General features: G+C 46.1%; 1 protein-coding gene across 1 annotated transcript in view; it reads left to right on the forward strand.

The window, feature by feature from the left end:
• Positions 1–3,428, forward strand: part of NRROS (negative regulator of reactive oxygen species) — a 120,644-nt gene extending 117,216 nt beyond the window's left edge. The window contains exon 3 of the mRNA XM_030215630.1: positions 1,042–3,428. Within this exon, the coding sequence (XP_030071490.1) occupies positions 1,042–3,003 (1,962 nt within the window). The 3' untranslated portion in view covers positions 3,004–3,428. The remainder of the gene's footprint in view (positions 1–1,041) is intronic.
• The last annotated feature ends 19,031 nt before the right edge of the window (positions 3,429–22,459 follow it).

Below are 22,459 nucleotides of genomic sequence, written 5' to 3' on the forward strand. Positions count from 1 at the left end.
TATACTAGTAGATCATAAATTCCAGAGTCATCCAGGCTTATCAATCTCTGGCCTTTTGACCCTTTCCATAGTGCATGACTGTGCTCATAATTCTACAGTGGTGCCTGCTGGAAAACCCAGCAGCATTCCATTCAGCATTTCTCTATTACTTGTGGCCACGTGTAGGTTTTGACTCCTGAAGCAGGCACACACCAAAACACAGCCATGTCGGGTCTTTGATGTGTTGGATTTGCTGACTAGATTAAAGGTCCTATATTGACTTTCTGGAATTCTCATTCCTTCTTGTGTTGTTGTCACACTTCCGTGAGGTTTGTTTTTTCTCCTCCCCTTGTCTTCTATATTTAAATTTCTGACACATAAGTATAGCCAGGACTGTTGTCCCAAATACCTCTCTGCTTTTCTTCTCTGTTTACAGACTGTTTCATTCTCTTCATCTTGCATCAAAGATGCAGGCTTCCTTTTTCTTAGTACTTGTTCTCTAGAACACTTCCTCTCATGCCCTTGCTGCAATCCCTTTCTCTACCTTTAGGACTGGACTCAAAACCCACCTACTCTAACTTCACTTTTCTGTTAATGAATTATATTTTGAATACAAGTACCTTATTTAATTGATTCCTTTTTATTCTGAGGTATCTTGGTCATGGAGTCATATAAAATTTACATACATAAATTGACAACTTAGTTCATACACAGGTTGAAGTTTACAATCTATTACAGGTACAGTTAAATTTTACCTTGAGAAGTCAGAGTTAACAGATTTCAAAGTTCTCACATGTTTTGGAATGAAAATGATATAATGTAAATTTGTAGGGTAGGGAAATACTAATTTTTGGAAATGAAATGCTTTTACCCTCCATAGTCTTTATGTTGATTTTCTGATAAGGATTTATTTAAGACCTGATTAATTGATCTTTCATAATACTGTAAATGAGTAGATAGCCTGTTCCATGTCTGCTTCACTGCCTGACAGAGACCTTAGTTGCAAAATATTCCTGCCTTCATGTTTAATTTCATATTACTAATGTATTTCTCTTGATCCAGGTGCACAGTGCTGTGGATTGCAATGGGAGGAAATTATCATCAATCCCAGAAAATCTTCCTGCCAACACCCAGGAAATTTTCATGGATGCTAACTTTGTGAAGACTCTTAGAAATGGCACTATGCAACGGTATGGAAACTTGTGGAGTCTTAGCCTGCAGGGGAACAACTTAGAGTTAATCGAATCAGGAGCGTTCTCTGGCAACAAGAGGCTTAAGGTTCTCTCCTTACAAGATAACGCCATCTTTGTAAACTACCCCATGGCAGCAAATGCCCTTCGGTCACTGCCATCTCTAAAGAAGCTGGACTTGTCAGGGAACTATCTCACTGAAGACATGACTGGTATTCTGCTTCAGAACCTATCATCTTTGGAGTCCTTGTCCCTGGCCAGGAATGTCATCATGAGGTTAGATTCTACAATCTTTGAAAGTCTGGGACAGCTTCAGGAGCTGAGCCTAGAAAAGAATTACATCTATGAAATTGAGGAGGGAGCTTTTCAAAACTTACGGAGACTGCAAAGACTTAATCTGGCCTATAATCACATACCCTGTATTGTTAACTTTGATCTGACCAAACTTTGGATACTCAATGCCAGCTACAACAACATTGAGTGGTTTCTGGCTGAGGAATCCAGTGCTAACTTTGAGCTTCAGACACTAGATCTCTCACACAATCAGCTTCTATTCTTTCCACTTTTGCCCAAACACAACAAATTACGCTCCCTACTGCTGTCAGACAACAAAATGAACTTTTATGCCAATGCATCGAATACCACAACTTCCAAGGATGGGTTAGTAAAGTTTGTCTTCATAAGTAACAATGTTACCAATGTTACTTCTGTTAATCTTTGGGAGGAGGTCATTCTAGGGAACTTCTCCTCCCTGAAGTTTCTGGATATGAGCAGAAATTTGTTCCAGTACCTGCCTGATGGATTCCTGGCAAGCATGACCTCCCTGTCTCATCTAAAGCTTAATCAGAACTGCTTTTGGATCATTAATTTAAATGAGAGAGAACCCCCAGCTACACTTGTTGAACTGGACCTCAGCCAGAACCAACTCTTAGAATTGCAAGTGGACCTCTATCCAGGAAGTATCCTTCCCAATCTTCAGTTCTTAAATTTAAGTACCAACAGGTTGAAAAGAATGCCATCTCAATTTTTTACCCATCTAGACAGCATCACTACTGTTGATCTAAGTCATAACCAACTCAACCTCTGTCCCCAGAAAAACAGGGCTGGGGACAGAATCTGTATAGATTTCAGGAACATCACATCATTGAGACATCTTTACTTGGCAGGTTGTGACCTGGAGCCAGTGTTTGACCATGCTTTCAGAGGGACTTCACTAACTAAATTAGACCTCTCAAGCAACAAGAGAGCACTGTTAAGGGGCATGCATCCACTGCAAGATCTTGCCTTAACACTGCAGTCTTTATCTCTCAGAAACAATGGTCTTTCTAACTCTGCGAAAGCTGACTTCTCTAAATTTCAAAACTTGTTAGCACTGGATCTTTCTAGAAACACTTTGACTAGCTTCCCCAGTACTTTAAATAGCTTGGCTCTCCGCAGCTTGGATCTTCGGAGAAACCATATCTCCTTTCCACAGTTTATGGTTCATCAGCGACTAGTGAAAAATCTTCATATTGTCTACCTTAGCCAGAACCCATATGACTGTTGCAAGCTGGACTGGTTGAAATCCCTCCAGGAGCTCAGGACAGTGCACATAGCTGACAGACAGCAGATTACTTGCAAATTTTCCTCCAATACTGTGTCTGCAATGGAGCTCCCCAAATCTATCACTCAGAGCTGTCTGTGGATAACAAAAGACATGACCTTGTTATACTTGGTACTCATCCTTCCAGCTTCACTGACTCTCTTGGTGGCTTTCATTATTCTGGTTTTAATGGTTAAACAGAGACTTTTTAAAATTGTCAAAAGTAGATGGAGAGGGTCTAGCAGTTATTGATTTTATAACAGTAATAGTGACCATTATTCACAGGCATACTTTAAATGCATTGTGGACAAGATGCATATTTAATCATGCTGCTGAGTTGACTCATTGCTTCTATAAGTCCATCTAAGACAGCTGGAAACTGGATTGCTCCATTTGGTACTACATTATTATGTTTAAAGAGCAAGCCTCCCCACTATGGTGTAGATTCAGTAATTGGTGCCCAGATTTGTGTGCCAAAAAAACATGACTGCTGAGCGCTGTTCTACAAACAGCAATCTGGGTTGGGTGCCATTTATAGGATAGCATGTAGTGCCAGGATCCACACCCAACTTTTGGCACAAGAATTTATATCAACTGAAACCTGGTGTTAATCCTCACATATAAATTCGGGATCCCCCGAATTCTATAACACCATACTCATCTTTAGTGAATGCCCCTGACCTGCTTGTGCTTCTCCCATTGCCATGCCCCCTTTTCAGTTGCATGCTAAAAGATTTACGTGTGAATCTTTATTGAATAACGCTTAGCAAGATGTGCGCATAAATCTAAATTGTTATGAATTGATTGATAGCGCCTAATTATTGGTGCTAATTGGCTTGTTACACTAGTTGCATGCTCAAATTGGACACCCGCAATTTTGAGCAAAATATATAGAATCCAGGAGTACATGAGAGAGAAATCAACCAGGAATACTACTTTAGCAAAAAGCTCGAGTGCTGAAAGAGGAATCGGGAAGCCAGGCATCATTTTAATTTAATTTAAAACATTATCAACTTTTCACTCCACAAATGTACAAAGAGATAGATTCAGTATATGGTGCCAAAAAATAGCTGCCAAAAAAATCAGCACTAAACGGTATTCTGTAAAGGGCGCCTAAGGATGAGTGCCCATTATAGAACAGCACGTAGCGCCAGAATCCATGCCCAACTTTGGGCGTGAGGATTTACATCAACTGGAACCAGGTTTAAATCCCAGCACACAAATTAGGTACAGATCCTCCTAATTCTATAACACTGCACACATTTTAAGGGAATGCCCCTGACCTGCCCATGTCCCTCCCACCATTATGTCCTCTTTTCAGATCCGTGCAGAAACACTTAGGTGCTATTCTATAACTGGATACATAAATATAGCTCTGCGCATCTTGCTTCCATTATGCTTTTCTGCACCAAAAAATCTGTGCAGAAATAGCACATAATATTAAGTGCCATATATAGATCTCTAGAAAATGTTTACATAGGACAATACAATATAATCCTATAATACAAATACATTAAAACAAGAGTTCAAGGCCAACTCAAGGGATTGTGGCACTCTGAGTCAACTTTTGCGTTGGCACCCCTCCTCCCATATTGGCACACACCTTCCCCCCCTTAGCCCCCCACCCCCCACACACATCAGCTCCCTTCTAACCAGCCAGCCCATCTGCATAACTCCAACACACACCAGGGGTCCCAGAATCAAGATCAATCCCCATTCACTCCTGAACTGGTGACTGCCTTCTTCAAAATGGCATAGCTAGAAGGTTCAAGCTGCTATATAAAAGAAGAAAACCCCTCATATGGTAGCTTGAACAGTAGTATTCTTCTGAGCCTACCACTAGAGGTCAGGTGCACCATTTCAAAGGAGGCTCTAGAACATTAATACACTTACTAGGAAAAAAGTCAGATTACTTAACATCCTCTGTGTTAACAGAATACCTGGTCTCAGTCACACACTTAAAGCATAGAAAGACCCTCAGAGAGTTTCCAATAAGCGACCACAAATTAAAAATAGAAATATATACACAAAAATTAAACTGAATCCCTAAAAATCCACACTCTGCCTGTAGTATAACACCAGATAAATAGGAGATTCAACTACCCCTGTACTGTGCAAAATGTAAAGTTAGCAAATGTAAATTCCAAAAATCAATATATTCAAATCACTAATCTATAAATAATTTATTTTCTACCTTTGTGATCTGGCCATTGTATTTTTATAATAATGTTGGTCTCTCTCTCTCTGGTTTCTGCTTTCCTCTGTCTTTTTTTAACTCTCTAAGCTAATCTTAAATAGACACTTTAATTCCACTTAACCTAGATGTGGCTCAATGCGGATCACAAAAGAGTAAAATTGGGCCATAATCCCAATAATTACAATATCACCAGATAAATTGACCACCAAAATCAAATATTTTAAATGTGACTTAATTTCTTAGGGATCAAATAAATACAATTTTACAAGTTTCCTATATGTGTCGCTGTGATACTAAGTGGTAGTTTGTTCTACAAGCCAGAACCACTACCTGGCTACCTTGCATCTTCTTCACTTTCTCTCCTATATCTGTTTTGGACATTGATATTTATGTCTCAGCTTGTTTCCATTTCATTTTCTCTCTCAGTCTACTATGATTTAACTCCTCAAGCTCCCTGTTTTTACTGTATCTACTTATCATTTTTAATTTCTTTCCCTCATCCTAGCCACCATTCCCCATCTCTCCGTAACTTCCCCCTCATCCAATTCCAGAATCTCACTCTTACTCTCCTTTATCTAGGGTCTTCTTTCTCTTGCTCTGTCTCCTGTCTAGTGTTTTACTCACTCTTTCTATCTCTCTGTTTCCAACATCCCTCTCTCTCTCTCTCTCCTTTCCCTGTTTCCAGCATCTCCTTCTCTGTTTCCTCCTTGTGTCCATCTCTTTCTCTCCCTATTCTCTCCTTGTCCAGCATCTTCCTCGCTCTCTTTCTCTCTTCCCTTTGTCTACCATCTTCCCCCTCACTTCCTATATCCATCTCCTTATGTCCCCTAAGTCCAGCATCTCTTCTGACTCTCTGTGCCCCAGCCTCTGCAAAACAGGACATTACATCAGAGGGTTGTGGGATGTGGCAAAGAGAAGGCTTCTGGAGCAGCACAGGCAGCGTTCTGTGAATTGTTAATGCTGCTGGTCACCTCTAGAAGGGAGAAAAACATGTATAAAGGTAGACCAGGGATAGGGTTACCATTCGTCCGGATTTCCCCGGACATGTCCTCTTTTTGAGGGCATGTCCGGGGCGTCCGGCGGATTTTGCCTGCACCCACGTTTGTCCGGATTTCTGGACAAACGTCGGCGCGGGTGCGGGCAGGCGCGTGCGTGTGGGCGGGCGATCGGCGCCGTGGTAACCCTACTCCCATCCCCTCCCCTTCCTTACCATGTTCCCTGGTGGTCTAGTGACGTCTTCGAGGCAGGAAAGAGCCCCCTCTTTCCTGCCTGGAGCGCTGCCTCCCCTGTCTATCATCCTCCTCGGTCTGGCTGGGGATTCAAAATGGCCGCCGAGAGTTGAACTCTCGCGAGGCCACTTCAACTCTCGGTGGCCATTTTGAATCTCCAGCCAGACCGAGGAGGATGCAGCAGGCAAGGACAGGCAGCGTTCCGGGCAGGAAAGAGGGGGCTCTTTCCTGCCCCGAAGAGAAGACCCTACTAGACCACCAGGGCTAGATAGTAAGTGAGGGGGGGAATATGTGAGGGGGGGGGAACCATGTGACGGGGGGCGGGGAATAGAGGGGCGGAACGAGGACCCGAAGGGGGCGTGGTGGGGGCGGGGTAGGGGGCGTGGCGGGGCGGGGTAGGGGGGGCGTGACATGTGTCCTCTTTTTCAGAGGACACAAAATGGTAACCCTAACCAGGGAGATTAGGGAGGGGAAGCTGCTGGACCACGGGGGGGGGGGGGGGTTGAGATGGACGGGTGAGCTGACAGTCCATGTGGGGGATGGCATGAGAAAGAGAGAGAGGATGCCTGACCCAGGAGCAGAGTCCCATCCCCTTTATCATTTTCGTCGTCCTTCTCTGCACCTTTTCTAATTCAAATATATCTTTTTTGAGATACGGTGACCAGAATTGAACACAGTGTTCGAGGTGCGGTCGCACCTCTGCTCTAAATCAGTAGAGATAGGGTTGCTTTAGTCAGGGCCTTGTTTGTCTGCAAAAGTCCAACATGGGCCTGGTTTTCAGGTAACCAAATTATGCAAATTTATCTGTTAAACCAAATGTTTCAGTATTTTGTGAATATTCATTGTGAGTATTCCAACAACCAATCCTGTTTAGGGACCACAAGGACTGGAACTGAAATTACATTGAAATCCTGGGCCCGATATTCAAAGGGATTTAACTGGGCAGGAGAGGCCCTTGCCCAATTAAACCCCATTGAACTGTCCAGCTGCTGATATTCAACGGCACTTAACCGGGTAGTTCCAATTATCACCGCTATCCGATCACTCTCTAACTGGCTAGATTAAGGGTAGTCTGGGGCCAAAGTTTGGGCGGAGCTACAACTTAGCCAGTTAGTGACGATATTTATTTCATATTAACCAAGAAAAGAAGGCCCAAACTGAACAGAATTTTAAAAACCGCAGTATGTCCCTGGTGAGCTAGAGCTGTCTGGTAAACCCTCTTGCACGTTCCAGAAAAAAAAATGTACATGCAGGAATAGATCTTGGAGTACCAGAAAAGAGGAACATGCCATTGTGTACTGTTTGAGGGTCCAGGGTTGTATGAGCATTTCCCAGAGTTAAAAACTTAACATAACCCTTATACACATTTGGCCTAATACTTCAACAGCACATACAAGAATAAATAATAATTGTTTTGTATGAATTAAAACTGTGGCATATTTGAAGCGCAGAATTTGAAATTCATGAAGCTGTTCCATTCCACTTTCTCTGCAGCTGCAGGATAAGCCACATTAGCACACACAGACTCATTGTAGTATATGAAGCAGGAGTGCCAAGTGTGTTTCATGCTATTAGTGACTTTCTCCTACACATTAGTACAGTATAATTGCAATAGGGCTAGTCAAGGAATTTAATAAAAAAAGCAATGACATATCAATTAACCTTTTAATTGATACATGGTGAATATTAATACCTGCTAGATGTACTCTTCATATATTGTATAAAACCACAAGAGGATAACTTTATGTTCAGTGTAGTCAGGTCTCCACCCCTCTGCAGGGAGGAGAATGGTTAGCAGATTTTGGCGGTATTTAAATACAGCTTCACGCCACTTTGCCTTGGTGACCTTCTGTTTATTAGCTCAAAGTAAATGTCCTTATCCACGTAACATTCAGCTTCCAAATATCAGGACTCTCACAAAGTTCAGACCCCCGTCTCCACATTCATGTAAGTCCCTGCCTAGGGCAGCTTCAACCCCAAGTTCAATATGGTGTCCTTTATCTGGGTTTCCTCCCGCCCCGCCAATCAGTCCATACAGTCCTTAGGAGGAATTCAGTCATTAGTAGGTTGGAGGAAAAACCCTACGGTTGTCACTTCATTCCTCCCCCTTTAGCAAAGTTCATAGCAAAACACAAAGCTCATAGCAAATCCGCATTCACATCAGTGGCATAGCTACCGGGGGCCTTGGGGGGCCCAAACCCCTCCCATCCCTCTCTCTGGCTCCCCATGCTGGTGGCCAAAGAGGTGCCTAATCATAGGCACCTGTATAAGATGCACCTGCAATTTTAAAAGCCGTCAACATCTAGAACCCAGCCTACCTGCTCTTACTACAGCGATCAGTCTCCCCTCCTCACCCTCACGACCTCCAGGCTCTGCCCTAGACTGTTAGCTTCAGGTGCAGGCATCTGTCTTCGATCTAATCAATAGTGCTGCTAATTTGCCTTGATCACTGTCAGTAGTAACACCGCAGCGATTAAGGCAGGCTGCCTCTGTCTTCTCAGTGATGCCTCCCGCCCATGCGGAACAGGAAGTTGCATAAGAAGAGGGCAGGAGGTATCACTGGGAAGACAGAGGCAGCCTGCCTTAATCACTGTGGTGTCGCTACTCTCAGTGATCAAGACAGATAAGTTGCACCATCGGACCACAGGGAGTCGAGTGAGAATCGGAGTTGCCGGGAATGGAGTGAGAATCGGAGTCACTGGGAGTCGGGACTGTGAGGTTGGGGTGAAAGCAAAGGGGAGAAACGCTGGATTTGTGGAGGGAGGGAGAGAAAGGTGCTGGATCTGGGAAAGGGAGGATAGATGCGGGGCGGGGGGGAGGGAGAGAGAGAGAGAGAGAGAGAGATCGTATTGAAGGAGTGGAAGAAAGTAGGAGATATATTGGAGACCCAAGAGAGAGCAATACTAGACCATGATATGGGGGTGGGGAAAAGAGAGAGGAAGACATTCAGGCCCCAGAGTAGGAGTGCAGGAGGAAGGAAAGACAGAGGACAGAGGAGAGTGGTGGGTCAGGGAGACAGAGAAGAGATGCAGGGTATGGAGAAAGCAGAGGGAATGGGACACACAGGGGCAATGCTGGACACAATGGGGTGGGGTGGGGAGGGACAAACAGGATGAAATGCAGGAGAGGGCAAGACAGAGAGACAAGGGGGAAGATGCTGAATGTAATAGGAGGATAGAGACACTGAGAGGGCAGATGATGAATATGGATGAAGGATAGGGACAGGGACACAGAATGGAGATGCTGGTCAGGACCAGTGGGGACACAGAGGGAAGATGGATGGTGGACATGGAGACAGAAGAAATGTCAAGCGGACAGGGGATACTGCAAAAACAGGAAAAACAGAAAATAGACACTGGACCAGCGTGACTACAAAAATAAAATGTTCAGACAACAACGTAGAAAGAAGAATTTTATTCTGAATGTATTAAATATATCAACTTTTGGAAATATTTGTATATATAATTGAAGCAAAAGCCAAAAAAGCAAAATAATTTTAAAAATAACATAAAGACATCAAAATATTAAATGAAGGTTTTTGACCCATGAAAAATATCCACAGCTGATTTGCAACACTTAACCATATGGGGCCTCTTTTACAAAGCCACCCTAGCAAATCCTGTGCAGTAAATGAGAGGAAGCCCATTCAATTCCTATAGGCTTCCTTTCATTTACTGCACAGGAATCGTTAGCGCAGCTTTGTAAAATACCCCCATGGTGTCCTCTTGCATCTGAGGTCTTTTTTCCTCCATTTTTAATATTAAGGTTATCAGTAGAGTTCAAGTGTCTTTCCTTGGGAGCTTTTAGAAATGCACGTCTTTGATATCTTGCATTTTAGTGTCTATTTCTTTACTATTGCTGTCCATGCAAAACCTGACTTCTTGAGGTTTCCAGTTCACTGTTTTGCCTTCATGTCTCTATTACTGGTCTGTGGTCCCTTGTTTCATATTTGTTGTTTTGTTCTAATTTGGAGATCTTGCAGCAGTCCTATTTGTTCTGTTTTCTCACTAGGTGTGGCATTGGTGTTTTAGGGCCTGGTGTAATATTTACTGCACTGCCTTTTCATGAGTAAGGTCTTTAAGGAGTTAGTGGTGGTATGGTACGGTAATGTTTTGAGTGTGTTTTTGCATAAGTTTGTGTATAGTGTGTTGCAGTGGAGGGATTGTGACTTCAAAACTTTTACTTTATACAGGATCTGATGGCTGAGGGCAAGTCGGATGTGTAAGAGAGTGAGCTGGCTGCAGGCCTCTATGGAGGTGTAAGCATCATCTATGAACACTTTTATGAATCAGGGTCTGAAAGGAGTCTAGTTCCGGTAGTACCGAAACAGGGAGGAGAAGTTTTCCCTTTAGATATAATGACTCTCCTTCACTAATTCCTTCTAGACAAAATGTTCGCCCTCTAGTGGCCAAAGCGCCCGTGAAACCACTAGTTAGGGGAAGAAACTACCGTCCCCAGAAACCACTGGGACACCAGCAGGATTCTCAGGAAATGGAGGGAGAAGTGAATGATTGGGAAATGAGTTCTGATCAAGGGAATGAGCAGCAGTTGGGGGAACCCGGGGCGGAGGAAGACATGGAATGGGATAAAGAGGAAGTAGGGGAAGAGGGGGAGGAGGAGTGCATGGAGGTCTCAGGTCTTGCTCAGACTCCAGCAGGAAAGGTAAAGGGTTTTGTGGCGTCAGTATGGCCTAAACTGTGGACAGTTGGAGAAGAGAAAATAATACAGTGGGGAAGGAACTGGTGGAGAAAGCTAACCCATTAACTATCTGAGGATAGAAGATAGTGCCTGTGAGGGTTATGTTACAATTGGGAGCAAGGCAAGGATTTACTGCTTTGTGATATTCTGAATTAAGATTGAACTGTGTTGAGAAGGTGAGTGTGAAAACCTGAACTGAATCTTTCATTGTTGGTGATGAAACTAAGTGAAGACTAAGGCTGTATTGAAGAAAAAGGTTCTGAGAAAATAAAAACCTGTGTTTTCAAGTAACTATGAGAATGCTGAGTTTTTGTGTGACCCTGCCGTGAGCAGGAAAAAGGCTCAGGCCAGCTGGAGAGCGGCCAGACCGGGACAATTACTGGACAGAGGAGAGGTGGTTTGGATCACATACCTTGGAGGGAGACAGCTAAGCAGGGTTAGCCCTGGCCCCCATTTGGAAGGAGGACTCTGGTTACAATATATATATATATATATATATATATATATATATATATATATATATATATATAAAATTATCATGTCACTTTTTGCTGATCCCTCTTTCTGCAGGTTGGTGGGGGGGGGGGAGGAGAGAGTGAGAGATTGAGATGCTGGCTGAAAAGAAGGAAGAAAAATGGAGGAAATGCTCGATGGAAAGTGTGGAAAGAGGGAACATACTGGATGTAAATGCTGGCTGGAAGGGGGCAAAAACAGAGGGAAACACTGACTGGATAGGGGGAGGGAGGGGATATATTGGATATAAGGGAAGAAATAATACATGCTGGCTGGAAAAGGAGGGATACTGGTTGGAAGGGGAGAGAGGAGGAAGACAATAACTGGAAAAGATGGAGAGAGAGAGACAGGAGGAAGCTACTGGATGGAATGGAGAGTAGGAAGGGGATATGCTGCATGGAAATGGGGAGTAGAAGGCAGATGCTGGATAGAGAGGAGAAATGCTGAAAAGAAGGAGAAAGAGGTGGGATATGCTGAATGGAAGGGAGAGAGAGATGCTGGGTGAAAGAGGGCAGAGAGAGGAGAAATTCTGGATGGAAGGGGTAGAAAGAGAGCAGATGCAGGATGGAAGGTGGCAAGATGCTGAGGGTGGATGTGGAGTGGAGTGGAGAGAAGAGATGCTGGATGGAAGTAGGATAGAGAGAAGACGGGAGATGCTGAACAAAAGGGGGAGAGGATAGTGAAAGACTGTGAAATAAGAGGAAGAGAAAAAGGAATGGGAGTGCCACAGTGAGGGAAAGAGATCGAAAGCTGTAGATCTATGAATTTAAAAAGGGGAAATTGAAGACTGGATAGTAAGAATTAATGAAATCTGTACTGAAAGGCAGAAAAATAAATGGAAGAAAAGTGAAAGAATAAGATCAATGTTGCAGATGGATGTAGTGGAAGTGAAGAAGACCAGAGGGCACTGAAAAATGACAAAAGGACAGGAATCCCTGTTAAGAGAGTTAGAGAAGACAGGAAATCAGAAATCAAGGACTAGGACCAACACAATTAGAAAACTTAAATGGCCAGACAACAAAGGTAGAAAAAGAATTGTATTTTGAATGTAGGATAAAGTAGTGCAGTAGCTGTTTTAATCTATTCTAGAGGTTAATCATTTAAGGGCCTTGTTTACGTGGAGGGGCATAATCGAAAGGGACACCCAAGTTTTGCTGAGGACACCAACCGGGCACCCTAGGGGGCACTGCAGTGGACTTCATAAATTGCTCCCAGGTACATAGCTCCCTTACCTTGTGTGCTGAGCCCCCCAAACCCCTCAAAAAACCACTACCCACAACTGTACACCACTACCATAGCCCTTACGGGTGAAGGGGGCACCTAGATGTGGGTACAGTGGGTTTGTGGTGGGTTTTGGAGGGCTCACATTTACCACCACAAGTAACAGGTGGGGGGGATGGGCCTGGGTTCACCTGCCTGAAATGCACTGCACCCACTAAAACTGCTCCAGGGACCTGCATACTGCTGTGATGGACCTGAATATGACATTTGAGGCTGGCACAAAATATTTTTAAAGATATTTTTTGAGGGTGGGAGGGGGTTAGTGACCACTGGGGGAGTAAGGGGAGGTCTTTCCTGATTTTCTCCGATGGTCATCTGGTCAGTTCGGGCACCTTTTTGTAGCTTGGTCGTAAGAAAAACAGGACCAGGTAAAGTCATCCAAGTGCTCATCAGAGATGCCCTTTTTTTCCATTATGTGTCGAGGACGCCCATGTGTTAGACATGCCCAAGTCCCGCCTTCGCTACGCCTCTGACACGCCCCGTGAACTTTGGTCATCCCCGTGACGGAAAGCAGTTAGGGACGCCAAAAATCGGCTTTTGATTATGCTGATTTGGGTGACCCTGTGAGAAGGACGCCTATCTTCCGATTTGTGTCAAAAGATGGGCGTCCTTCTCTTTCGAAAATGAGCCTGTAAGTTGCTGGTTGCATTAGTTTGTACTTCAAATTTACCCAACTCAAACTTCAAAGGAAAATGTAGCACTTATGCAATATTGTGTTATAGTCCTTGCAGAAGAGCTGTCACAAACACTAAACTTGACTGTCAGTTAAATCAGAGTATAGAACATCACTGAGAAGACTCTGAACTCTTCAACCAAATCTTCTGTAATGCAAAATCAAAACAAAGAAATGACTTAGAGTTCTGAAGTGTTGAACAAGAGTTTCTGTCCAGAAGATTGAAGTCTGTCTCTACCAGCTCACTTGGTATGCCACAGAAGACAGGAGATCTCAGTACCAAGCTGAGAGAGTGGATATTGTTAGGAAAAGCTCATGCAGCAAGGTACACATACAGTTCATAGAGAAGTGAGCATGCAAACAGATTCCCTCCACCCCTCTGGAGAGAGAAGTGGCTAGCTACAACTCAGCAAAAGTCCCATAAGGGCATAGGGAATAGGAACATGTACCCAGGAAGAGCCTATCACAGGGCACTGCAGGAAGACTAAGATATGTAGTCCAAAGGCACTGCTTGCCTTTCTTAAGGGCACAAGCACTGTAAACTGTTACAGGCAATGCAATCTGATATAAACAATGTCCAACATATATTGTGAGGAACCCCTGAGGGTCAAGGAAGAAGGGATCTGGGAGAGGAGCAAGATGGGTAGGTTTCATACCCAGGATTCCAACTACAAGGATCCTAGGGGCTGGGAAGCCACGCCCCCATGGAGGCATAAGTGGAGGACTACAGTTCCCAAGAACCCCTGCAAAGCCTTGGGGGCAAGCAAAGGGAGCAGCAAGGGAACTACAAGTCCCAGGATCAAGAGGGAGAGGAGGGGGATTGGCTAAGGAGGAATAATCAGGAGGGAGAGGACCAGCTGGGGACCATAAAGGGAGAAGAGCCCATGGAATGGGAGGTGGAGAAAAGGGTCGGAGAGGAGATCCAAGCCCAAGATGACTGGGGAAGTGAGCCCATGGAGATTGCTGCTTTAGCTCAGGTACAAGGGAAGAAGTTGAAAGGCTTCATAACAAACCTTCTTCAAGGCTGGGGAAAGCTTGGAGGAAAAGTTAAGCCGCTGTTCCACTCAAGGGGGAGAGAGGTACCGTGTTGTAAAACAGTGAATGATTTCAGCTGTGGCCAGAAGACAGACCCGGCTGGAGAAACAGGTAGTGACTTGAACTGTGTCCAGGAACCTGGCCATGCTAGGGAAGCAGTGAGTGATTTGAACTATGTCCAGAAGTCATGCCATGCTGGGGGAGGCAGTGAGTGATTTGAACTGTGTCCAGAAGTCATGCCATGCTGGGGAAGCAGTGAGTGAATTAAACTGTGCCAGAAGTCATGCCATGCTAGGAATCAGTGAGTAATTTAAACTGTGTCCAGAAGTGGTGCCATGCTGGGGAAGCAGTGAATGATTTAAACTGTATCCAGAAACTGCGGGGGGGGGGGGGGGGGGGGGGGGGGGAGGAAGGAACAAGGGGTGATATGGGTATGACCAAGGACTGTGTCTGGAGGAGGAAATGTCTTGGCCTTGCTGATGGAATAAAGCAGTTTTAAGCATATTTTTGGAGTTTGCTTCTGAGAGTGCTGTGTCCAGGGAAGGGCCCTTCCAGGGTCAGCCGAGTTTATACCTGCAGGAAGGCCTGAAGGTGGTAGCCTGCTGACATATTTTGGTGGCAGTGGTGGGATCTGTTGAACTACCAGGTGCAGGAGACTCGGGGAATTCCGGACAGTCGTTGGCAGGATGGAGGTCAGGAGGCTGCAAGGGTTCCAGCAGCCCATCCAAGGGGCCGACACAGCTAAAGGCAAAATACTCTCCTGTTTCTGGGGCCACTGGAAGGTGGTCATTATGGATCCTAAGGAGCTGTTCGCCTTTGTGACTCATCAGTTCCAGAAGCAACGGGAGCTGGCCCAGAGTTTGATGGAAGAGTCCTTGGCAGCCTAGCGGGCGCAGCAGCAGCCCTTATTGGACTTATTCCAAGACTTCTTGAGAGGAGGTGGGGCCGCCCAGGTGGAGAGTCTGACCTCAGCCCCAATGAGTTTAGAGGGACCTTCCATGGCGGTAGGACCTTTAAATATTAACTGGCTCTCAGGGGGCAAGCTTGCGGACAATGATGATATAGAGGATATAGGTGGCCCCTGGAGCAGTGGGCCATTTGCTTAGCCCCTTCCTTGTCAGGGGAGGCTCTAGCGGCTTTCCGGAGCCTTCCCTCAGTAGAGGTAAGGGATTATGCTATGTTAAAAGGGGCAATCCTGGACCGGTATGGGCTGAGCAGGTAAACCTATAGAAGGAAATTTAGGGAGTTACAGTGGGCAGAGGGCCTTGGCCCAGAAATTAGGGGATCTGGCAGGGAAGTGGTTAGAGCCAGAGAGGAAAACAGTTCCCCAGATAATGCAGGAATTAATCCTGGAACAGTAGTTAGTTGCCCTACCTACCAGATTAAGGGTGGATCTGGTGCGGAGGGGCTTTAAAACTTTAGGCTATAGGAAGTACGGAATGCTACCTGGAATCTCGGCACCATGGGAAGGTGGGGGAGGGACCCCAAGGAGGGGAGCATAGCCAGAGCTCCCAGGCGGTGCTGTTGGGTCCCCAACAGGAGGAAAGGGAGAGGGGAAAGCTTTGTTACAGGTGCAGGAAGAAGGGGCATTGGCACAAGGACTGTCATGGGAGGGCAGGCCTCACCTCGCACGACAGTCAGCAGGTGGCTCCCCAATATACCCAAAGAGTAGAGGTGGAGGGGATCGCCGTGGAGGGTCTGCTAGATTCGGGAGCTGATCAGATGATGTTGTCTTGGGGATTGTGGAAGCTAGTTAGGGACAAGTTAGGGACGGAAACTAAATCCTATCAAAGGGAGGTAGCGATTCAGTGCATACATGGTGCTATGACCCACTGTGCTCTGCATAAGGTCAGGATAACAGGGCCCAAGGGGGAGTAATTGGGTAGCTGTTACACTCTGCTACACTCCTCCAGAGGTGTAGCCTGCTCACGCAGGGTATGAGCATTCGAGGATGTGGCGGCCATCTTGGATGTGGTATCTCCAGGATAGGATGGCCATCTTGGAGTTAAGTACATAAGTAATGCCATACTGGGAAAAGACCAAGGGTCCATCGAGCCCAGCATCCTGTCCATGACAGCGGCCAATCCAGGCCAAGGGCACCTGGCAAGCTTCCCAAACGTACAAACATTCTATACATGTTATTCCTGGAATTGTGGATTTTTCCCAAGTCCATTTAGTAGCGGTTTATGGACGTCCTTTAGGAAACCGTCCAACCCCTTTTTAAACTCTGCTAAGCTAACCACCTTCACCACGTTCTTCAGCAACGAATTCCAGAGTTTAATTATACGTTGGGTGAAGAAAAGTTTTCTCCGATTTGTTTTAAATTTACTACACTGTAGTTTAATCGCATGCCCCCTAGTCCTAGTATTTTTGGAAAGCGTGAACAGACGCTTCACATCCACCTTTTCCACCCCACTCATTATTATTTTTTTTTTAATTATTTATTTATAATTTCAACATTAATTTACAAGCATTACATCTTGTTACGGAAATACAGAGCAGAAACAATAAACATTAGGAATTTACCTACTCAGCTCTTTCTTAGACCACCTACTAATAAGAAATAGGGGGCGTTAAGTAACACTGGTGGAAAATATTATAAATACAAGAAAATATTATAAACAAAAGTGGCCTGGGACACTTCACTTAAATTGTTTTTCTCAATCTTGATCTTTCTTATATTCAGAGACTATTTGGTCACTTTCTTCATTTCAAGAAAAACTTTCAACTGTTCCGGTTCAAAGAAGACATATTTCTTATCTAAATAATTAACCAAACATTTACAAGGATAAGACAAAATAAATCTTGCCCCCAACAATCGTGTCTCTTCTCTAAGAGCCAAAAATGCTTTTCTTCTATCTTGTGTGGTTTTCACCACATCCGGGTAGATCCATATCCTATCTCCGAGGAAAAGTTTTGTTGAATTTTTAAAGAACATTTTTAAAATGGAGTTCAAATCCTGTTCAAAAACCAACGATACAAGTAATGTTCTCCTTTGGAAAGTCTTGGTTACAGAATGTTCTAGAAGAGCTGTTAAATCTTGCAGTCCCTGTAATTCCTTCAATTTCTCCCCACGCTTTAGATCAGGTAAATAATAAATTTTGTTAACTGGGGGAATTAAATCCGGGGAGTATTGAAGGTTTTCCGTCAGATATTTTTTAAACATAGCCAGCGCGTTTATTTCAGAGGAAACAGGAAAATTCAAAAATCGTAAGTTCAAACGCCTGTTATAATTTTCAAACTGCTCTATCTTTCGGTGTACCATCAGTTTATCTTTTACCAACAAATCGGTTTTTACTTTTAGAGTAGACAATTCCTGTTGAACAGCACCATTAATTTTTTCTGAGTCTTTTTTAAAAGTCTCTAGTGCAGATGTTAAAGAATCCAATTTACTCACGATTGGAGCAACGGTAATGGTCAACGTCTGTATAGCCTTCCAAATAGAATCCAAAGTAACCGCCTCAGGAACTTTTAGTTCAACTTTGTGTAACTCTCCCAGTGTCTCAGCCTGGGCTCCGGCAACAAGGTCTCCTCTCACGCCATCTCCGGACGCCTCCAGAAAATCTAGCCCACTTCTGAGAGCTGCTGGGCAAGGCAGAGGATTGATCTCTGGTGAGGATAATGATGTTTCTACTCCCTGTAGAAAAGACGATCCACCAACGTCTCCTACCGCGGGAGTTTGACTCGAACCAGTCTGCCGTGGAGTGCTGGTAGTATATCTGTCTAGCATCATCTGAAATAGAGGAGTTTCCGGGTTTGTCGCCAGTAAGCCCTTTACTGCTCCTTTCCGCTTAGTGTGCGGCATGTTTAAAGAGTACAAACAGTTTCTTTACTCATAGGAGTACCAAAAACTTAGCCACCAGGGAAAGATTCAGAGACGCTGCAGAGCTTCCACCAGCTCAACCGCCATCTTGACACGCCCCCTGAATTCACTCATTATTTTATATGCCTCTATCATGTCTCCCCTCAGCCGTCTCTTCTCCAAGCTGAATAGCCCTAGCCTCTTTAATCTTTCTTCATAGGGAAGTTGTCCCATCCCCGCTATCATTTTAGTCGCCCTTCTCTGCACCTTTTCCAATTCCACTATATCTTTCTTGAGATGCGGCGACCAGAGTTAAACACACTACTCAAGATACGGTCGCACCATGGAGCAATACAACGGCATTATAACATCCTCACACCTGTTTTCCATAACTTTCCTAATAATACCCAACATTCTATTCGCTTTCCTAGCCGCAGCAGCACACTGAGCAGAAGGTTTTATCGACGACGACACCCAGATCCCATTCCTGGTCCGTAACTCCTATCGTGGAACCTTGCATGATGTAGCTATAATTCGGGTTCTTTTTTCCCACATGCATCACCTTGCACTTGCTCACAATAAACGCCATCTGCCATTTAGCCGCCCAGTCTCCCAGTCTCGTAAGGTCCTCTTGTAATCTTTCACAATCCTGTCGCGATTTAACAACTTTGAATAACTTTGTGTCATCATCAAATTTAATTACTCCCATCTCTAAATCATTTATAAATATATTAAAAAGCAGCGGTCCTAGCACAGACCCCTGAGGAACCCCACTAACTACCCTTCTCCATTGTGAATACTGCCCATTTAACCCCACTCTCTGTTTCCTATCCTTCAACCAGTTTTTAATCCACAATAGGACATTTCCAAGCTGAGTTGGCATCTCAGCTTGTGGCAGCCATCTTGGAGTTGAGCAGATTGAGGAAGGAAGCCCATATTTGGGCATAGAGCATCTCCTCTGATGGGGGCGGCCATCTTGGAACAGCTGCACATGGTTGAGCCTAATTCCTGCACTATTTAAAGGCCTGTTTCCAGTCCTTCCTTGCTTCGGCTTCTATTCGCATAGAGGTTGTGGTCTTCAACTGTTCCAGTGTTTTCCTGTGTTCCTGACCTCGGATTGTTTACTGACTTCACGCTGTGTTGCTGCCTGCCCAGACCTTCGGACTGCTTCTTGACTTCACGCTGTGTTGCTGCCGGCCCAGACTTCAGACTGTTCTCTGTTTTTGCTGCTTTGCTGACTCCTTGCTCCAGGACTGTGTCTGCGCTCCCGCTTGTCTGGTCAGTGGTTGCGCAACCCCGCTGGTTCCGGAAGTCCTGCCGGCCGCTTGAACCCAGGGGCTCAACTCTTGGGGGACAGTGGCTAAGTGCAGGTGAAGCTTGGGGTTGTCTGGCTGCCTGACCGAGTGCGGTGGCACTCCATCTTCGCCGTGCTCAGTCGGGGCACAAGGGCTCACATCCCCAATCATAACAGTAAGCCGGCTCCTCTTAATGCCCTCACGAGGAAGTGTGCTGACATGAAGAACTGGACCCCGGAGGCCTTCACTGCCTTCGCCACCCTGAAGAAGGCTTTCCTTTCTGCCCCGGTTCTCCGCAGTCCGGATCCAGCCTAGCCTTTCCTGGTGGAGGTGGACGCTTCAGCCCTGGGAGTAGGGGTGGTACTCTCTCAGACGTCTGCATCTGGGAAAAAGCATCCTTGCTTCTTCTTCTCCCATAAGTTCACCCCCACAGAGCGGAATTATACGATGGGGGATCGGGAACTGCTGGCGCTCAAACTAGCCTTTGAGGAATGGCGCTACTTACTGGAGGGAGCAGCGCACCCAGTAACGGTGATCACTGATCACAAAAACCTTCTTTATCTACAAAATGCCACCAGACTGAACCCTCGCCAGGCCCGGTGGTCTTTGTTTTTTGCCCGCTTTGATTTCCGTCTGATCTTCATGCCGGGCGAGAAGAATGTCCAGGCGGATGCCCTGTCTCGCAGCTTCGAGGCTCCTGAGGACCAGGAGGAGCCCTACCCTATGCTGAATTCGTCATGTATTCCCTCCATGCCCGGGGCCAGTGCCACTTCCCAGAAGGCCATTCCGGTGGGTCTCCATAGGAAGGTGCTGTGCTGGGGGCACCCTTCCAAATTTGCCGGACACTTCGGTTTCCACAAGACCCTACATCTGATCTCCCGATCGTATTGGTGGCCTCAGATGGCGCAGGATGTTCTACAATACGTGTCTACCTATCCGGTGTGCGCCCGAACTAAGTCTTCACATCAGAAGCAGTGGGGGCTGATGCAGCCCATGCCGGTACCACAGCAGCCATGGGAGGACCCGTCCATGGATTTTATCACCGACCTGCCACCCTCGCAGGGCAACACGGTCATTTGGGTGGTGATCGACCGGTTCTCCAAGATGGCCCACTTCATTCCTATGAAGGCTTTACCCACTGCCACTACCCTTGCCGCAAACTTCATCACACACATCTTCTGGCTCCATGGACTGCCACAGAGGATCATTAGTGACTGAGGCTCGCAGTTTACCTCGCGCTTCTGGAAAGCTTTGTGTTCAGCTTTTGGGGTTACCACTTTATTCTTGACTGCATATCACCCCCAGACCAATGGTATGGTGGAGCGGGTCAACCAGACTGTGAAGGCTTTCCTCCAGGCATACTCTAACCAGCGCCAGGATTACTGGTCTACTCTGCTACCCTGGACTGAGTTTGCCTATAATAACAGTCTGCATTCGGCCTCCCGGATGACACCTTTCAGCACCATCTATGGACGCCACCCATGTCTACCTCCGCCAATTTCCCCCGCAGAAGTTTCACCTCAAGTGCAGTCCACCGTCTGTTCCTTTCAGGAATCTTGGAAGAAGGTCCAGGAACAGTTACAACGAGCAGCGGTCAAGGCCAAGGAGACCTATGACCGTAGAAGACAAGCGGCTCCCACATTCCTGCCGGGAGTAAAGGTATGGTTGAGCACCCGATACCTGAAACTGCGGCTCCCATCTCTGAAGTTTGCTCCCCGGTTCATTGGACCTTTTGCTGTACAATCCAGGATAGGAGCAGTGACTTACCGATTGCACCTACCCAGCCAGCTCTGGGTGCACAATGCCTTTCATGTGTCCCTCCTGAAACCTTTCCGCAGGTCCAAGTGGCATCCTGAACCCAAGAAGATGGCCGTGCCTGAGAGTGATCCAGATCCAGAGTATGAGGTGGATCGCATCCTGGATTCCAAGCGTCGTGGAAGGAAGCTGTACTATCTCCTCGCCTGGAAGCATTTTGGACCAGAGGATAACTCCTGGGAGCCGGCGGACAATGTGCATGCTCCAGATCTGATCCGGGAGTTCCACGCTCATCATCCTGCTAAGCCCACACCAAACCGGTGAGGGGGAGATCTTTCCAGAGGGGGTACTGTTACGCTCTGCTACACTCCTCCAGAGGTGTAGCCTGCTCACACAGGGTATGGGCATTCGAGGATGTGGCGGCCATCTTGGATGTGGTATCTCCAGGATAGGATGGCCATATTTGGGCGTAGAGCATCTCCTCTGATGGGGCATCTCAGCTTGTGGCAGCCATCTTGGAGTTGAGCAGCTTCAGGAAGGAAGCCCATATTTGGGCGTAGAGCATCTCCTCTGATGGGGCGGCCATCTTGGAACAGCTGCACATGGTTGAGCCTAATCCCTGCACTATTTAAAGGCCTGTTTCCAGTCCTTCCTTGCTTCGGCTTCTATTCGCATAGAGGTTGTGGTCTTCATCTGTTCCAGTGTTTTCCTGTGTTCCTGACCTCGGATTGTTTACTGACTTCACGCTGTGTTGCTGCCTGCCCAGACCTTCGGACTGCTTCTTGACTTCACGCTGTGTTGCTGCCAGCCCAGACTTCAGACTGTTCTCTGTTTTTGCTGCTTTGCTGACTCCTTGCTCCAGGACTGTGTCTGCGCTCCCGCTTGTCTGGTCAGTGGTCGCGCAACCCCGCTGGTTCCGGAAGTCCTGCCGGCCGCTTGAACCCAGGGGCTCAACTCTTGGGGGACAGTGGCTAAGTGCAGGTGAAGCTTGGGGTCGTCTGGCTGCCTGACCAAGCGCGGTGGCACTCCATCTTCACCGTGCTCAGTCGGGGCACAAGGGCTCACATCCCCACTCATAACAGTAGCAGTGGCGGTCCTTCCCCAGCTTCCTCAGGAGCTTATATTGGGCAGGGACTGGCCCCCTATTTCTCAGTGTGTAAAAGAAAAGGAAGCCCTAGTAACCACCAGGGCTCAAGAGCGGGAACCTGAAACTTCCGTATCTCAGCTATT

Source organism: Microcaecilia unicolor, chromosome 10, assembly GCF_901765095.1.
Source record: "Microcaecilia unicolor chromosome 10, aMicUni1.1, whole genome shotgun sequence".
Lineage (NCBI taxonomy): Eukaryota > Metazoa > Chordata > Amphibia > Gymnophiona > Siphonopidae > Microcaecilia > Microcaecilia unicolor.